Below are 20,021 nucleotides of genomic sequence, written 5' to 3'. Positions count from 1 at the left end.
TTCCAAAGTTTAGCAGATCTGGGGAAGAAACTATTAGAGTACAAAGGCTCTCTTACATCTAGGAATCTCTACTGTGTAGGGGTGAGATTTTGCAACTTGTCAGGTTTGTCAGGGGTATTTACGCCGGGTTTGGAGTTCATCAGAGCATCCACCATTAAAATACTTGTAGAACAGGCAGAGGGATGCAACATTTCGTTGATGGGACAGACGCTGAAGACTAGATGACAGTTCAGGAATTATCAGGTTGACCACTCTCTTTTGAACCCTGTCAAGGAGTGAGAGACTAGCAGCGGATGCACCAGCCCGAATGTGACAACAATACTTCATACATCGGTGAATGGTGGTCTTGTAAAGGTACAGGATACTTTCAGGCCTAAGTAACTTTCTAGCATGGTAGAGAGAGCCCACCTTGCTCGCAGTGGCCCTGGCAATGCTTTCAATGTAGCTGTTCCAACTCGTGTGCCCTGTGAATGTTAAGTCAAAGTGTTTGAAAGGAGTTGAGCAAAAAAAGAAATAGAACAGTGTTAACAACAATATTACACTCAGCTTCCCCTACCTCTATAAAGGCTAATGGTGACAAATCACAATTCTCAACTTCTCACTGTCACATGCATACACATACTGACAAAAGCAACACACACATAATGCCTACTAAAGTGACTCACATACATTGTCATACACATATGCACACTGACGAAAGGCAACGCACATGCACAATGCTTAATCGTCTCACACTGCCACACGTATATGCACATTAATAAGAAACAAACAAAAAGAGACACCAAAATACCCCATGACCTTCCATTGCAGAAAATTGGAAGAATGGGCCAACCAGCAGCATGCCAAGTAATTTTTGGAATGAACTATCCTTAGAATATACAGATAAGGAAGGATTTGTAGATTGATTGAAAAGATGATTGCGTCATTATGATCATAAGGATGATATGAGGATAATAATAGCTGCCAAGCTTTCACTAAAAGCACTCGTCGAGCTACAACCACTGCTAATAATTTCCCCTACTCTCTTATCAGTGCCTAAATCTAAGCACAAATTCCATGAACAAAGCTTCTTTCCTAGAATTGCTCACCTGTGGCACTCTGTTCCACTGGCCTGCTTCGCAGCTGACTGCAACATGGTTGTCTTCAAGTCAAATGTAAACAAGTTCTTGATGTCCCGCCTCCTAAAATAATCAAATTCTACCTTTCCATCACTAACAATCAATACACTTTACACTCATTAACATTTATTCTGGAGTGGCCTTCAGGCCTTGATAAGCAGTGGTTCCAAAATAAAAAAAAAATTGCTCATGGGTGAAAAAAGGAGGGGATCAGTTGAATGTCTGGTAGTGCAAACCAGGGGGGGGGGCTATTAATACAATACAGTCTTGCTATGATTTCCCGTTACAATTTTATATATATATATATATATATATATATATATATATAGAATAAATGGACAAAAATTTATATTCCAAAATTCATGATGTTGACCATCTTATAATTTATTCCTTTGAATCAGTCGATTTATACAATTCTTGACAGTATCTTTCGTAGCGTAAAATCAATCACTTAATTATTATATCAATTTGTCATTTATTCTATATATTGCTCTGTAATCAGATTGATCTTCTTATATAAGGATTGATATATGATAAGAAAATATATTTCTACAGAAATATATATATATATATATATATATATATATATATATATATATATATATATATATATATACTAATATTAATATTTCACGATAGAACTCAATCATGACACACTAAATCTACAGTGAGTATCAATAACCACTACACCACCATCATCACTTCAGCAGTGTGTTATGCTTTACATAAGTGTTTGTAGATAAGAAATTTAGAAGTGATGTGAAGTAATGGCAACATTTTTTTTTAATGTTTATAAACGTTTAATAGATTTCATGAACTGTCACCAGAGAAAAATATGTCAATAATCAGTTACATTTCAGAAGAGAAGTAGACAAAAACAATGTACTGTTATTAGCATGAAGGGGAAAAATAATCATGAACAACAGCAGAAAAAGCAACAGCTGCAGTAGCAGCAGCAACAGCAATAAAAGTATCTCAACATGTTTTACAATCTGCCATGTATTAAACAACTTTTAGAAATTGATTTCCAAACTAACCTATTTCTGACCAGGTCTTTATTTATCCCTCTTTTTCCCAAATCCATCCTTATTACACTCTCCCATATATTTTGGCCTTCCCTTGACAACTGACCCTGCTTTTCCAACTGTTCTGCATCTACTAAAGCAATACCTGTCATCTATTCTTTTAATGTGATCAAACCAATGAAGTTTCCAGCTCTGCTTTTACTGTCCAGATTTAATCTACCTCCGAGGTCATCAGACCTAAGCCTGTCTTTAAGACTAACATTGTATATGTAAAGACGGCAGTTTTATACTGGTATACAGATATTAAACGTCTTGAAATTGAATGAAAAATGGATAGGTATTTAAAAAGAAATTCTTTTAAACAACACTTTGAGTCATGAATTTTTGTGAAAAGACAAAATACTAATCAATAACAGTTCTACTTACATATTTGTCCACCTCTCTTGGAATTCTGGCATCAATAATTCCAACACAACCGAAAGTGGTGCTTGCCTTTTCTTCCTGGGAAGTTGGTTTGGGTGTATATGTACCTGGGCCAGGTACACTCTGAAATGTTAAGAACAATTTTTACCGAATACAGTGATAAAAATAAGATTCCTTAAATGGTAAATGTAAAATTTTACAAAAAGAAATACCAATAATCTGAAAAATTCATTCTTATTGACAGCCTAAAACTAACTTTTGTAAATGTTGTTTCAGAAAATTAATTTTTTAAAATACTTTTTAGCAATCTTTCCAAAAAAACTTTTTAGATAAATCTCCCCCCTCTCTCTCTCTCTCTCTCTCTCTCTCTCTCTCTCTCTCTCTCTCTCTCTCTCTCTCTCTCTCTCTCTCTCTCTGTGACCCAACCAGCCACGTTGAGATTAAGTTGGGAAGGGGTTATAGAAAGCTAAATTAGAGCTTTAGTTGGAAATTGACCCAAAAAGGGTCCAGCGAAAGAGGAATTTTTATTTTAATGGCAGGTCCAAAAAACACCGGATCACCCTGCCAGTTAGAAAGGGAGGTGGCGTGACCGCTGATGTAAAATACATTTATTTGTAAAAGGAAAAACAAAGTCAAAATTATGAAACAATATTTCTATGAAATGTGATTATTTGGAGATGTTAGCAAATATTTAGATATGACCCAGGGGACAGTACAGGTTCCCGAGTGCATGAGACGATTATCAACATCACTAATGGAAAATTACTTGATCTGGATGTGGGGGAGAGGTAGCTGGTTATCCAATCAAGATGAACCAAGGGATGTTCTACCCACCCTATATATCTATATATATAAATTGGTAATCCTGTCTGTTCGTTTGTTTACAATTTGATTAATACATACAAAAGGTTCTCTATTTACTCTCTCATTTATTTCTATATATAGTATCATTCTTGCAAACTAAATACAATAAATAGATCATCTTATTTGCATATTACTTTAAGAAAAATCGATTTTATTAAATAGCAGTATCTTAGTTAACGTTTCTAGCAAGAGAATTGTTATAAATGTCCTATTTATAATCGTTATTTAATAAATTTTAAACAATAATTATATTGATAACATATTTAATTAAATTTATTTGGAATTATTATTCCAACATCGATTTTTTTTTAATCTTTGTTTTAGAGTTATTTACCCTTCGGAACATAAACAAAAAAATAAAAACTATCACCTAGTAAAATAATTTGGTAATCTCAATAAATTTCTAGCTTGAAAAAATAATTCCGAGTAGATAGAAAAATGTTTGGCTTTTATTGTTTTTTTCTTGAATATTCAAAAAAACAAAAAACACTTACGAAGAACTGAAGAAAAGATTTCATGTGTTTGTTTTTATTATTCTATAAACGGCTATACAGAAATCGGTAATTTTTTACAATGTGACCCACTGATCCACCTAAAAAAAGTAAAGGTCTACTTTTTTTGGCCTAATACGTTTAAATAGCCTTTATAAATAATATGAAAGAAATTTTGAAAAGAAAGAAAATTAACATTTTACAGTGGTGGATCACTTTTCCATACGTGAAATGAGCACCCACATTTTGGCCATCAAGCGTTCAACGAGACATGTCACCTCTAGTATCTTTTCAAGTTTGCCGATCGAGGAGGGGGACAAAACATAACAAATACAATTTGTGTTTTTGTTTTGTTTTTTTTTGTTTTGGAGGGCAGGAATTACATTTAAAACATAAAATAACGATAAATTTAATTAATTTTTATGAGACCATCCTGTACTTTCACCTAACAATTTCATAAACAAAACGAACCCCAAAATATTACATTGGGGGGGGGGGATCATTACAATGACGAAAAATTTCATTTAATTGTTTTTGGAATTAATTGGTAGATCTTCAATTTTGTTTTTTTTACTCTTTTGTCTCTCAATTTTTCGTCTGCTAAAATTTTAATCGCATGATTACGGTGTAGCGTCAATAAAATAAACCATTCGTACAAGTGCCGTTTGTTATGGATTTAGCTGAATATGATATTATAAATCACTTTATTGATACTTATGCACTTATGTTACCGGGCTGGTGGGCGTATTGTAACTATTCTGTATTTTCACTTAACAATTTAATAAACAAAAAGATATCGTAAAACTTGAATTTAACTTGAAAATACTATTTAAAAAAATAGCACGGTAACATTCATCACTTTATTTTACATATTTCTTTTCCAAAGGACCGTTTGAATACATTGATTTATATTTAAAATATTGTGTAATTATTTCTAAAAAAGTAAGTACTAAAAATAATGAGGATTGTAGGTAGAAAAGTAACTCTTATTAGTCATGGTAACATTTATTTATTGTTTTTTTTTTTTTTGTTTTTTGACAATTTTGTTCATTTGCTGGATTCTTTACAATATATGAATTCAATTCAAATAATAAGACAAACCAAAAGGAACAAGAAATGAGTTCTTATCGATAATAATCTGATTTTAAAAAAGTAAAAAGAAAAGTTAAGTTCAAGTTTTACAATATATTTTTGTGACGAAATACTACTTTTTTTAAAGTACACGCTAATTCATTCATAATTGTGAAATTATTCAAAATTGAAGAAATAAAGCACAAGCACAACTGATTTTTTTTTAATCACACAACACTTTAAATTTAAATCAATGTATTCAAGCAGTCCTTCAAGTTTTAGGATATCTTTTTGTTTATTAAATTATTAGGTGAAAGTACAGAAGAGTTACCATCCACGAGCCGAGTAACATAACTGCATAAGTACCAATAAAGTGGTTTTTAATATCGTATTCAGCTAAATCCACAACAAGCAACAAAAGATTTATGGACATTATAGTATTCCATTAAGTGATATGCTTTTGTAGGTTAAAAATGCACCAAGCATAGTGTTTGTAATTTTTGTTAAGTTTACCAGATTTAGAAGACTCCTTCATCGACCAGTTGTAGTATTATCCTGTAGAAGATGTTCTTCTTTCTGATCATTAAAAAAAAAGATATTAGCCTTGTGCTTACTGAAGCAACTGATGTTGGCATATTAATAGCCAACATCATTCAAGAGATATTCAGATTGCCTGAAGTTCTTTGTAAAATGGACAATGCATTTCTGGAAGAGTCATCGAATCTTGGAAGTGACTGGCATCTTTTTTTTTTTTTTTTTTTTTTTTTTAATTACATTTTCACCCCAAACAAGGCAAATTGCCACTTTGGTGTATGTGGCCAAAGTGACAAAAAATAATGGTGAAGGATAAGATCCAAACTGAATGGATCAAAAGTCAAGAACATGTTGCAGATTGTGTGAAGAAAATGGCAGTGTCTTCTAAAATTCTAAGAGATTTGTTGCAAAGATGACTTGTTTTTACTCTTTTTTATGGAAGTAGAGTCTTCACAAGAGTGAGTGCCTTTGGATCAGGAGTCAAGAACATGTTGCAGATTGTGTGAAGAAGAGATTTGTTGCAATGGTGACTTGTTTTTACTTTTGTTACTCTTTTTTATGGAAGTGGAGTCTTCAGAAGAAGGCATCAGCAATATTGAATTATCTCCCTTTTATTTAGATATAAGATTTCTATTCCTTTGTGATAAGTTTTTAGAGTGAGTGCCTTTGCTTCTTGTTGTTGTTGTTGTTGTTTGCTAAGATGATTGTTTGGACAAACGGACACATGTACATGGCTGGATATATCGATTCATTCATTTGTCATAAGGAAGTTTCCAGCTAATCAAGATAGAATCTGAAATGGTTACCAAGATCCGATTCACATGTGAAAATTCAAAATAAAGCCACAAGAATAACTTGATTTCCAAAACAAAACGATAAAATCAATACATTAATTACTACAGAATCTTTAATTATACTTATATAACTTGTGACGTAGGTGGTTACGTATATAGTAATATCAGCAATATTAATATATAGATTTTATTATGATATTATATACTTACTGTAACTATGTTTTTAAATCTTGCATTTTTTGTTGCGCAAATGCCACGAGTACTGCCTGGCTTTTTGTTCAAATCATACATAAATCCTTTTATATCATATGTACCAGGACCTAATTTGGTTTTCTGCAAATAAAAGAAAAAAATAATAATGAGTATATTATTTCATAGGAGGCTTCAGTAATTTTTTTAGACAAATCCGTTCTAGGATTTGTCTAAAAAAAATGAACACAGAGAAAACTGATATTTTGATGAATGAACGTTCAATATATGAACCACACAGCTTTTGACAATTGAAAGTTGAAAAAATACATTTTTGGAAGGAAGATGTTATGGATTTTGAAGGAGTATGTATGAATTCTGAAGGAGGATGGTATGAATTTGGAAAGCCAATGTTATGGATCTGGGAGAAAGAAGGTATGGATTTAAGTGCACTTGAACTAGGAAATGGTATTTTTATTCCCAAACTATTTTAGGAAATTCTGTTCGGAAAAATATCACCTGAGATTGAAAAACTGAGTAGACAGAGAATCATTCAAGACAATTGGATGCTTTAGTTTTGTATGGTTGAATGAACACAGAGAAAACTGTGATATTTTGATGAATGAACGTTCAATATACGAACCACACAGCTTTTGACAAATGGATTTAATAAATAATGGTGCAGAACCGAACCCACTCTCTTCAACATACAAGCGACTGCTATACAAAAGGTGTACGGTATGTCATGTGTCAGAGATATATCTGGTTGCAGGTGTAATTTCAGTTTTATTCTCCTAGAGTCGTTGACATGTCAAGCTTTAGGTCTAGTATACGCTATAATTTCACCCCAAAATGAGGAAGGGGGTGAGTAATAAATGGATTCACATCTTTCTTAATGGTATTAATGAACCTTTGTGATTAATTGAACTTGAACATGGTAGGACAAAATACAATCTACACCAGTATTTATTACATCACTTCATATATTCATATGTGCGTGTGTGCATATGTGTGTGTGTGCACGCGTGTGTGTGTGTGTGTACATGTGTGTGTGTGTGTGTGGCTTTGTATACATCTAAAAATAGCATTTAAATAAAGTTTCATAAATAATAGTTCATATAAAGTTGCTTTACAAACATTTTGAAACTCAGTTTATGATTTCATGTTTGGTATAAAAAACACATAAAACAATCAATTTTTCTTTGGATCGCCAATAAACAAACTGTTTTCTTCACCAAAAATGATTAAAAAAAAAAAAAACGGCAAAAACACATAAATCCAATAAAAATAGACTTAAATAATTACATACAAATAAGATATTTCAATATTCAAATGATTTAAGAGATAAGGGATCATGCTATTGAATTTAAAATGGCATCTTCTGGTAAGAAGATTATTTTCAAAGGAGGTAACAATATTATCATATGATTCACAGCTAAAGACAGGTTGATTCAGAATCTAACATTCTAAATTGATCAGCTTTATATTCTGGATATTTTTTTAGGATAAATAGATTTAACGATCTTACAATAAATGTTTTTAGTTTGAAACTATGGTTTAATTTTTCCAAACCATTTAAATATAAATGATCCGTTTGATGATCACAGAATAATAGCTAAGCTGAATTTATTTTCCTAATATTAACACACACACACACACACACACACACACACACACACACACACACACACACACAGTTCAGTGCAGAAAAATGGACTTTAAGTGGAATATATATTATTGATCTGTATATATATATATCTACATAACCTTTAGAATATTACTTCTTTCAAATTTGTGCTTACCACCAAAATTGTAGCTAGTCTATATAAAAGTTATTTTGTTGTTTTTCCTCTGAAGAAAAAAGCCGTTCTTTGAAACTCCATGGCATAAGGAAATAATTTTCTTTATTTTGTATCTCCTGTTCAAATAATAAATGTAAATTATAATTGTCAAAAAAAAAAAAAAAAGTGGTAGTAGGAAGGCAGGCTCTAACCCGTACCGCGAAGGAGGAAAAGAACAGGAAAAAAAACCTGACGTCTTTGCTGTTACAACCACCGCCAAACCAGAAGTGACGCAGGTTTAAATTAAGGCTAGACAATCGAAAGGTGAGGATGACTTTCAAAAATATCGGCGAAAAAAGCAACCTCCCCCCTTGTAGAAAAGTGCCCAGTTTAAGGTGAAGATATTAATGTTTTTAGCCAATTTTTCGATATTTGTCATCTAAAAGGTCGAACTTGAAAACGATACTGATTTTGGTAAAATCCGTCGCCTCTGTCGAAAGTTTTAGGCAGACATGCAAACATACATACATTTATATATTGGTAACTAAAAATTTTTGACCCAAACCGATTAAAAAGCTTGCCATATTTTTGAATACCCTTTAGGTCAAATTTCAAATGTTTAGACCAGAAATTGTCTGAGTAATTTGGTTGAGACCACAGAGGTCAAATTTTTTTTAACTTTCACCTCTATTATGACCCCTGAATATTATTGTTTCGGGCTCAAATCAAGTTATTAAGTTAGATCCATGTCCAAGGAACCTATATCTAAAATTTCAATTGGCAGAGGAGTTTGGTAGAGTTCGCAAAGGTCAAACCATTGAACTTTGACCCCTTAACAGCCAAATTTCTGGCCGAAAACGGATTACAAAAATTTTCCCAAATCTCAGTACCCTGTATATCAAATTTCGAGTCTGTAGACTTAAAAATGACAGGGTTATTGCGTAGGGAAATGTACACAGACACACAGACAGACATGTTCACTTTTATATATATATATATATATATAGTGAAAATCATTCCAGACAGGGCATGAAGCATAATTGAAACTAGGTGAACTTCTAGATCAGCTAATAATGTCAAGGAAGATGGGTGAGAAGCAACATTAGAATAGAGATGTTAATCTTCTGAATAATCTTCCCAGGAAGGTCATTGGTATAAAAAAGGAAACGAATCCAGAAACAGAACAGAGCCTAAGGAACACCAACATTGATAGAAAAAAGAATAAGGAGACATCATCCAGAGTTAACTGCAAATTTTAATCAGAAGAAAAAACAAATAATATCAAGATTCTTACCATTAATACCATAACTATGACGTTTGTGTAGAAGACCAGAATGTCACACTCTATCAAACAGCTTCAAAATGGGAAGCATAATTTAAAAAAAAATTTTTATTACATTTTCACCCCAAACAAGGCACATTGCCACTTTGATGTAGGGGGCTACTATCAGGGACATAAACTACAGGGGTACTATGTGGAGAGTAGGGCAGCAAGATGTTGGTTCATGTTACACTTGAACTTCTGTATGTCAGTACAGTTGGGGAAACAGGAACTCGAAAGGGAATTCCAAAGTCTAGCAGTTCTGGGGAAGAAACTACTAGAGTAGAAGGCTCTCTTACATCTCGGGATCTCAACTGTGAAGGGGTGGGATTTTGCTGCTTGTCGGAGGTATTTACGTCGAAGGGGTACAAGTGCTTGCAGTTCATCAGAGCATTCACCATTAAAGTACTTGTAGAACAGGCAGAAGGATGCAACATTTCGTTGATGGGACAGAGGCTGAAGCTTAGATGACAGTTCAGGACCTATCAGGTTGGCGACTGTCTTTTGAACCTTGTCTAAGTGTGAGAGACTAGTAGCAGATGCACCAGCCCAAATATGACAACAATACTCCATACATGGGCGAATGGTGGCCTTATAGAGGTACAGGATACTTTCGGGCATTAGTAGCTTTCTAGCATGGTAGAGAGAACCTACCTTTTTCGCAGCAGTCCTGGCAATGCTCTCAATGTAATTTTTCCAACTCATGTTTCCTGTGAACGTTAAGCCAAGGAGTTTAAAAGATGTACTTCCAGATAAAGAGTCTTTGGCCATTGCTATTGGTGGTAGAGAAGGTTTCTTGTAGTTATTGAAGGAAACAAGTTTAGTCTTAGCAGCATTGAATGTGACCATCCATTTTTGTCCCCATTTCACTACAGATTGGAGGTCGTCCTCTAGTGTTTCTGCCATTTCTTTAGATATGTGTTCATTTGTTTTCCTGTCGTGTCTGTTAGAGAGTGTGGTGTCATCAGCATATATACCATTTTGTCAGAGAGGTCATTTATGAATATTAGGAATAATAGAGGTCCAAGGATAGACCCGTGAGGCACTCCCGCATTTATATCATATTGTTTAGATAGATAATGGTCTTACCCTCTGTCAAATTATCCATAAACCAACAGATCCACTCAGTTACAAGAGTTAAAAGATCAACAGTTGAACAAAAATCATAAAAGCCATACTGAACATAACTAAAGAAGTGCAGACTTTCCAGAAAATGAATACTCTTGCTATTGACCAACCTTTCAGAAACTTTGCTAATAACAGAGAGGAGATTAACAGTGGAGTCAAACTGATCATCAACATTTTTAAAGATAGACAACAAAGGATTCTTTCCATCAAGAAGGGAAACAGTACTGTGACAAATAGAGATAGAATAATTTCAAGCGGATAAAAAAAGTTCAGGAGCTCAATGTTTCAGCACAATAACAGGAATTGAATCAAAACCCGAAGTCTCAGACTGGTCAATATATTTTATATTATACACTTCTTGCATTTATTCGTGTCAGGTTTAATTTATATTAATGTTTTGCTTTCTTTTAATTTCCCTTGAAAATAGTTTTCTTGTCAGATGTTGTCATTTTCGATTGAGTAACAGCTCTTAAATCATTTTAATATTGGACTTATGCATATATTGTCTTATGCAAGTATTTATTTTGAAAAATACATGTGTTTCATCAGTCTCTTTTTATTGGTTGTATGCATTTTTTGTCGACTTTTGAATAATTTTCTGTTTATTTTTTTTCACTAGAAGCGACTTTCTTTATGAACGATCAAAAGAAAAAAATTGATGGTTTTATTTCATGGTTTGCCTTATAACAAACTTAAAACTATAAATTGAGCTTTGAAACATGTGTCAACTAGTTTTATCTATAACTCTTATTCCCAAAACTTGATTTAAATGGTATTTGAAATTCATTTACACACATATATATTGCTTTTATTATATGAAGAAATATTTCTCTTTTCTCTGCAAATCGAAAAAATATTCTTTAGACAGTAGTTCTATTTCAGAACTTTCTAAGTGAATTTTAAATAGATTATATAAATTATTTAATTAAATACAGTAGAATACCAGGATATGGCATTAATCCATTCCAGGGTTGGTGAAATCGCCATACAGTGGTGCCTAAACAAATTTTTATTAAATTATTATATTAAAAATTTATACAATTTATTAAAATTTTATACAATACATATTAAAAATTAGTAACAAAATACAGTACAGTATATAATCAAATAACATTATAAATAACACCATAAGACAGAGCAAAGACTGTAACCAGGAGCCAGAAAAACGTTGTATTCCACATCATAACCTGAAAAACTGTATCTCGGGGCTTTTTTTTTTTTTTTTTTTTTTTTTACATAGGCATCACCACATTATCAAGGCCAAGAGGCCACTCAAGGATAAGGGTTAAAGAGTGTACAGTAGAAATTGGACATTATAGTAATCATTAGTAATGAAAATTTGGTAAAGTTGATAACTTATATGGAACGGCTCATCAAGAACTTATTTACGTTAGACTTGAAGACAACCATATTGTAGTCAGCCGGAAAGCAGGAAAACGGAAGACAATTCCACAGGCGTGCAGTTCTAAGAAAAAAGCTTTGTTCATGGAATCTACGTTTAGGTTTAGGCACAGATAAAGAGTGGGGGGAATTATTGATAGTGTTTACAGCTAGACGAGTGTTTCTTGTGAAAGTTTGGCGAGGGGGGACCATAGATTGAAGCTCATTCGAACACTTTCCATGAAAATAACGATACATCAGAGACAAACTCGCAACATCTCTTCTGTGAGATAAAGGTTGCAAGGAAGAGAAAAGGACATCTCCTACGAGGCTACGAAGTCTATTTTGAACTCTATCAAGGCAGGCCAAGTCCTTTCTAGCAGCTCCTGCCCAGATGTGGCAACAGTATTCCATCCTTGGACGTACCTGGCTCTTATATAGATAGAGAATAGCATCAGCAGTGAGATATCTACTGGATCGATAGAAAGATCCCACCATTTTTCCAGCGGCCTTGGCAACAGATTTGATGTACGTGTTCCATTTAAGATCAGGAGTAATGGTCAAGCCAAGAAGTTTGTCAAAACTTGAGGCCTCCTGAAGACGAGAGCCATTCATTTCAATTGATGTCAGATGTGGATCAGAATGTTGATGATGTAAAGAGAGAAGCTTGGTTTTAGATGCATTAAAAGTAACCAGCCATTCTTTACCCCATTGTACTACGTGCTCAAGATCAGAGGAGAGAGAACTTGGTCGTTTACTGTCTTAGATGTGCTACCATAAATGGTAGTGTCGTCAGCATAGATGTCTACAAATGATGTAAGGATGTGATTTGGAAGATCATTAATGTAGATCAGGAAAAAAGTTGGGCCCAGGATGGACCCCTGAGGGACACCGGGTTTTACTGTACTTATTTCAGTCAAATATTTTGTTAACAAACCCAAATAACACTGGATTTGCCAAATTGATATTTTCTTGTGACTGGCAAGCGAAGTACAAAATTTTTTAAGTCAGGTAATAAAAAGGAATTTAAATCTTTTCCGTTGGATGCATATTCTATCTTGACTGATAATTATTTCCAATCAAGAATAGAAAACAGCAGTCCAAAAGCCATAAATGCCTCCCCCCTTAAAAAAAAGAGTTCTTTTCTTACTCACCTGCAACTGCTTCTTTTCCCATTCTTTTCGAAATAACATATGAGGAATTTTTGCTTCTTGTTCTGTTATCAAAGCTCTTTCCCATCCTGGCCCAGAGGATTTTTCTAAAACGGCCTTTTCACCAAAACTGCTTAGATCAATTATGTAGGCTCCAGGACCCCTTCTCATCTGGAAAATAAAATGATAAAGTATTAAAAAACAATTGAAGATAATATTCTAATCTGAATATTTTTTATTTAGAAATTTTCCATGAATTCCTAAATTTCTGCTTGGATTCACTGTCACTTCATATGAAAAATATGCCATTTGAATTTCTTGTATGAATTTTTAACTTCAGCTTGCACATTTAGTTGAGCAAGATCTATTATAGAATAGAGGGTTATTTGAAATAGTTTATTGATAGTGTATATAGTGAAGAATATGCTGTTTGAATTTGATGTTTGGATTTTTAATATGAGCATTGTGCATTTAGTTGGGTAAGATCATATTACAGAAGAGAGGGTTGTTTGAAATAGTTACAGTTTACTGATGTAGAGAAGAGCCTCTTTACTCATGACCAACTAAGAAAAGAGCACATGCCATAATACTTTTTATACAAAAGACTAAAACTAGCACCATCACGTCTGCCCGAGAAAGAGAGTGAAAAGAAGAAGAAAGTTGGGGTCAATCAAATTACAGAAAAAAAACTAATGATTTTATTATAGTTTTATTCTTTTGGATCAGTCTTTTGTCGAATCAGCTTCATAATCTTAATGTTCTTGTGCTAACAGCAGTATATATATATATATATATATATATATATATATACTATTAAGTTATATTATTATAACAAAGAGACCTACAGAAGGTTGAAGAGTTAATTATCAATCATGCATGTCCACTTATCCGAAACTTATGTACAGCTTTAAGTAGACTATGTATATATATGATGATTGCAACGTCTTGTAATACCAGTGCCACTCCCTCAAACACTTAATGTCCATGAGCCCAAATGCCTGAGGGAGTATCCATACAAAGATGGTGTTACAGAGTTTTAGCTTTGTATGACAGCTAAGTCTCTCTCTCAGTTCAAAATGTCGAGATCCAGCAACAAGCAAGAGCAAGATAGCCAGCAACAAGTTAAACTGCAGACCAGCTTAATGCAGGTACTGCTCCTGCTTTATGGTTTTTTAAATCAGAGATTTGCTTCTCCTAGAAAGGTCGCCTTCACCACGGCTTACGGGAGCCCTCTCCACCCCAACACACACACACACACATATATATATATATATATATATACACACACAAATATACACGGTGCTAGTTAGCCATTGACCCCGAAAAAGGGGTCATTCGCCGTTTGGAAGATCTTGTTTTCAATCCTTCCGGGTGACTAGCCACCCTCCTCACCAAAGAAGTCTGGTGTCAGGTGGGGGAACCAGTTTAGTCGCTGGTGACCCAACCATATATATATATATATATATATATATATATATATATATATATGTGTGTGTGTGTGTGTGTGGCATAATCGTGTGGACACACTGGTTCTTGTCGAATCAGCGAAGTTAAGCAACGTTGAGCCTGGTTAGTACCAGATGAGTGACCATTTGGGAATTCTAGGCGCTGTATGTGCTCTCCGCTAATCTCGCGATTTGTTTCCAGTCATCTTGTACATACACTTCACTTGCCACTGGTATTTAACAATGTCGACTCAGGAAAAGTGTGGTTGGAGATTATGCACCTCCTGCCACAAAAATTTTATGCGCAGGCACCCCTTCATGGCTATCTGTAGTCTGTCAAAGACTGAAGGAGCCCTTTTTGAAAGTATATATATATAGGCAGCATTTTTTTTTCTTCAAGGCACATTTCATTAAATAATACACATGACTTGTGTGTGCACATTTTCTTTTTAATCCTTTCTAGACGTCCAATTGAATTTAAATATCCCTTGGAAGATTGTGTTCCTAACCACCAAGAAAACTTCATATATGTAGGCCAGACTACTACAATACTGTCAAGGCGTCTCATTATGCACCTATCTGACATTAGCACAATAACCCAGTATTTTACCTCCAAAACAAGACATTTCTGCTTTTGTTCTCAACTTTGAAATATCCTTGTAGATTATACAACTATAATAGAATATGAAAATGACAAATTAAAACTACAGATATTAGAATTTCTACATATAAAACTAAAAAACCCACAATTAATAAAATTAATTTCAATAACAGTGAGAAAGTCCTAAAATGTCTTTAATACTAATATCTTATTAATGCTACAACTAAGCTTAATGGTTCATGCTCTAACCATCATTAAAACATTTAAAAGTTTATGTTCTTTACCCTATACCCAACCCCTTAATGAAGGCACCTGAACAAATCGGAAACAGTAGGGTACCCCTCTAGTACACCAAATTCCAGCCTTACATTAGAATATTAAATAGACATCTAGAAAAAATCAATCTGAAAATATGCACTATTTAACGATTATGTGTATGTGTGTTTGTAAAAACTCATATGATTAGTATTTAGAGATTACCAACTTTGTTGAAAAAATGCACAAGGTGATAAGATTAAAATGTAGGTTAGCTTCGATAGTGGTGAAATTAATATTTGGTTAATTGTAAATTAGATTATGTTTAGTCAACTCAAATTAGAAATATCTTATTCTTATAATATTTAAGCCTGGTTCAGACGAAGGGTCCTATGATATTAAACAAGCCAAAAACTATATGGTTCCCCGACTGATGTTTTGAATTTTTGGAGAAAAAATAAAATTAACCCTAAAAGGTATGTTTTTCACCCCTAAAAGATACACTGGCGCTCAAGCACCAGAATTTTCCCAGGGTTAAATATTACATTTCCAGATGTATATATACGTGATCTTGCTTTTGGGTAATTTTCAGCAAAATCTAATGGTTGGAAAAGATTCTATGCCCAGAAAAGTGCTATTTTTGGCCATTTTGATCCCTTTCGCTCCTGTGAGGATGCAACCAGAATTTTCCCAAGGTCAAATTTTAAGTTTCCAGATGTATGTCCATGTGATCTTGCTTTTGGGTAATTTTCAGCAAAATCTAATTGTTGGAAAGATTCTAAGTCCCAAAAAGTGCTGTTTGGAGCCATTTTGACCCCTTTTGATGCAACCAGAATTTTTATCAAAAATCCGAGAATATTACATTTCCTCCCTTGCAGTGGCATAGTATCAGCTTTTTCCGCCGGGGGCGGTCATAAAATTTGCCCCCCTCCACTGGCATATAATTACCTGTCCCCACCACCCCTGGCATATAAGTACCTGTTCTGTTTGCTCCCCCACTGGCATATAATTACATATTTTGCCCCTCCCCCCCGCTGGCATATGATTACCTGTTTTGTCCCCCCCCCCCACTGCTGGCATATGAAACCTGTTAAAACCTTCAAAATTCCAAAAAGCCCTCAAAATATTTATTTTCATTGAAATAATGTTTACAGAATTCCCTTCCCAATGTTTACACAAATTCCCCTTTCTTTAATTTTAATCTAATTTAACGATTTCTTTTCAATAATTCGAATAATAATAAGTACGTAAAAATTAATCTGAAGGGAATTATGTAAACTTTAATAGGAAACAAAAGAAACCAAATATTTTTTTAAAAACAAAAATGTATAATTCAAATTATAAAAAATGTTAAATTAATTGGCTACACAAACAAATATAATAATAAATTTAAATGAGAACATTTGGGCATCTGAAAATATAAAATTATTTTTATTTACTTTTTTGTTGTTAAAGTTCGAATTTCACCAAATAACATGGCTGTATCAAAGAGAGGATAGTCTGATGTAGTTTTCTTTTCTTTTTCTTCATAATGTTATTATTAAGAGGTGGAGCCTCTCGAAGAGAAAAAAAACGTCTTGTATCGGCACTTTTTGAAATTCTTGTGTGTAATCGCTTGGTTTAAACACAAAATTTAAGAAATGGAAAGTCACACATTTTAGAAAACATTTTTTTATAAATTTAAATGAGAATATTTGAAATTTGAATTTACAAATTTAAATGAGAACATTTGAAAACATAAAAAGGTTAAGAAATGATAAAATAATTTTTATTTAGTTTTTTATTGTTGTTATTTCCGAATTTTCACAAAAAACATGGCTGTATCAAGGAGAGGATAGTCTGATGTAGTTTTCTTTTCTTTTTCTTCATAATGATATTATTAAGAGGTCGAGCCTCCAAAAGAGAAAAAATGTCTTGTATCCGTGCTTTTTGAAATCCAAGTGTGTAATCACTCAGTTTAAGCGCAAAATTTAAGACATTTGTTGTTGGTTATAATGTTTCAGTTCTTTTAAAAATAGCTTTAAATTTTTTTTATATAAATGTTTGAAAATAAGGCTTTTATTTATTTTTTCTATTTTCTATTTTTAACCTCCCAAAATGCCACCCTGACGTGTGCCACTAATAAAATAGGGACACATTTTTTGGATTCCAATATCTCTAAAAGTCTCAATGTTTTACAACCTTTTCAGCATAAAATTTCAGATTTTTTGTTAGCTTTCATTTAGTTTTATTTTATTTTTTTTACCCTCTCCAAATGCCGGCCCCCTTGCTACACCACTGCTCCCTTGGGTAGTTGTAACTTCATTCAAAATTTCAGAAAAATGTAATGAGTAGTTATTGAGAATTTTGGGAACGAATGGACAAACGAACAAGGGTGAATTCTAAGGTCCAAATCCGACTAAGTCGGTGGACCAATAAACATTTAAACTTATAAATTGTGGAAGGGATACTGTAAAGTATGAGGATAAATTTTTATTTAAATGACTACTTTGTCCAGCACATGTCAGCATGTAAAACGGATGTTAATCCAAATATGATTGTAGTATTTAAATTTTATTCTTGTGGATAAGAGGTGATGATTTCAGGCTTTCGATTTAATATGTTGGAGCCAGATTACATGATGGTTAAAGCCCCAGATAGACAGAAGAAACAAGTTTTAAACCCAGGTTGATAAGATGTAGCTTTCCTAAAAATCGGGTATTCAATATGGTAAGTTAAGTAGTAGTGTAAGGTGCTAGTTTTGTTTCGACAGTGAAGTACAACTATTATATATTTTACTAGCAAATATGTTTGGCATATTGAACTTCTATCTTTAATTAATACATGATATAAACCTATGAAGAAAAAGTTACTCTTATTGAGATTGTTGTTGTAACCATGTTTATTACTGTTATTAGTATTATTTTCCGTGTTTATTGATACCATATTGTAAATATTTGATTCATAAGTATTACTCTAATTTCTAATATTACTATTATATAAACCAATGTCAGATAAAACCACTATCAACAGTTTCTCCCACTCTCTGTCTGTGTCTTAATCTAAATGCAAGTTCTATATACAAAACTTCTTTCCTATAACTTCTCGGCTGTGGAACTCTGTTCCACTAACCTGCTTTCTGGCTGACTACAACATGGTCGTCTTCAAGTGAAATGTAAACAAATCTTGTTGAGCCATTCTCTTAAATAATCAATTTCTACCCAATTTCAATCACTGTACACTCATTAATTCTCATCCTCAAATGACTTTCGGGCCTTGATAAGTGGGCCTGTTTGTAAAGAAAATTATTTCTTCATTTTAAAACAAGACCTCTTTCTACTTTATTCATTTGCTCACCCATTTTATTTTATCCTTTTATTTTTTGTGCAGGCTGTTTGTTTCACAATGAATTTATCTAAAAGTGGATAAATTTTTGACAGTTGAAGAACTACGAAGACGGAAGTGATATTATTAAAACGAGCGACTTTTGTGTTCCAGAATTTATTTTTCTACATAGTCACCACTATATTTAATGCATTTTGCAAAGAATTCAATGACGTATTTCTGCTTCTGATGCACATTCTTAACAGGGGTTGCTTTCTTAGAGTTTCACACCGTCAATATCTGCAACAGAGAGATGAAACTTTCATGTTATAAATGCATTAGTTCAGTTATCATAACAATGCAATTTGCAATCGTCTTTGATCCCTTCAGGTGGAATAAAAATAGGAGGCATTGCTTTTAGAACACCCTCGTATTCTGTGAGTAGGCCTATGGTTTGCTTTATTCTTAGTGATTGGATGTTCTGGGTGTCATTATTATTGGGTAAAGATTTTTCTTGTGGATTTTTGTTCATAGCCAACATGTGGGTAAAAATGTTCATGTTTTTGCTCACAATCTTTGCTAAATATAATCTTATCTGCATATTCTAAATTATTAAGAGGATTGTTTAAAAAAGCCTGTATCTCATGTATTAAAAAGGATATTTTCATTCACTGATAGTGATCAAAGTTTTAATTATAGAGTGTGTATGCTTAGGGTTTTTATATACAGGGTAGAACGATAAAATTACTATCCTAGAAAAGACGATATGATTCCATTTCCGTTTTATGAAAATCGGTTTTATTTATTATTTTTTTTTTTTGTTGCAGACCATCCACTAGTCGGCCAGTTGTGTACAAATTCCAAGGGCAATAAGAGCCTTCTAGCATGTCTGAAAGTGACACAATGTTCAATGAGTGAGATCTGAGATGTGCTGCTGTACAACTCATAGCTGGAGTCCGAACACGGTACCCCCGTAATAATAATAACGGGTTGGGTTCGCGACTCCTAACAAACGGTTCCCCAGTTTGATACAAAACACCTGACGAAGGCCGGAGGGCAAAACGGCCGAAACGTTGTGACAATAACAACCAAGATGAGGAAGTCAGTCCAACAATCTCAATCAATGAAAACACCTCATCTCAAAAAT

At 33.4% G+C, this 20,021-nt stretch overlaps 1 protein-coding gene across 2 annotated transcripts in view; it reads right to left on the bottom strand.

Moving 5' to 3' along the window:
* Nucleotides 1-20,021, bottom strand: part of LOC145295924 (ciliary microtubule-associated protein 2-like) — a 92,297-nt gene that overhangs the window by 48,858 nt on the left and 23,418 nt on the right. For both annotated transcript variants that reach the window (XM_080141740.1, XM_080141741.1), the window contains exons 3-5: nucleotides 13,274-13,441; nucleotides 6,531-6,653; nucleotides 2,570-2,689 (exon numbers count right to left, since the gene is read on the bottom strand). In XM_080141740.1, coding sequence (XP_079997866.1) covers nucleotides 2,570-2,689; nucleotides 6,531-6,653; nucleotides 13,274-13,441 — 411 coding nt within the window. The remainder of the gene's footprint in view (nucleotides 1-2,569; nucleotides 2,690-6,530; nucleotides 6,654-13,273; nucleotides 13,442-20,021) is intronic.

This window comes from Euprymna scolopes, chromosome 16 (assembly GCF_053919585.1).
Source record: "Euprymna scolopes isolate OS-2025 chromosome 16, ASM5391958v1, whole genome shotgun sequence".
Lineage (NCBI taxonomy): Eukaryota > Metazoa > Mollusca > Cephalopoda > Sepiida > Sepiolidae > Euprymna > Euprymna scolopes.
The sequence above is the reverse complement of the archived record's forward strand: the minus strand, read 5'-3'. Positions and strand labels throughout refer to the sequence as shown.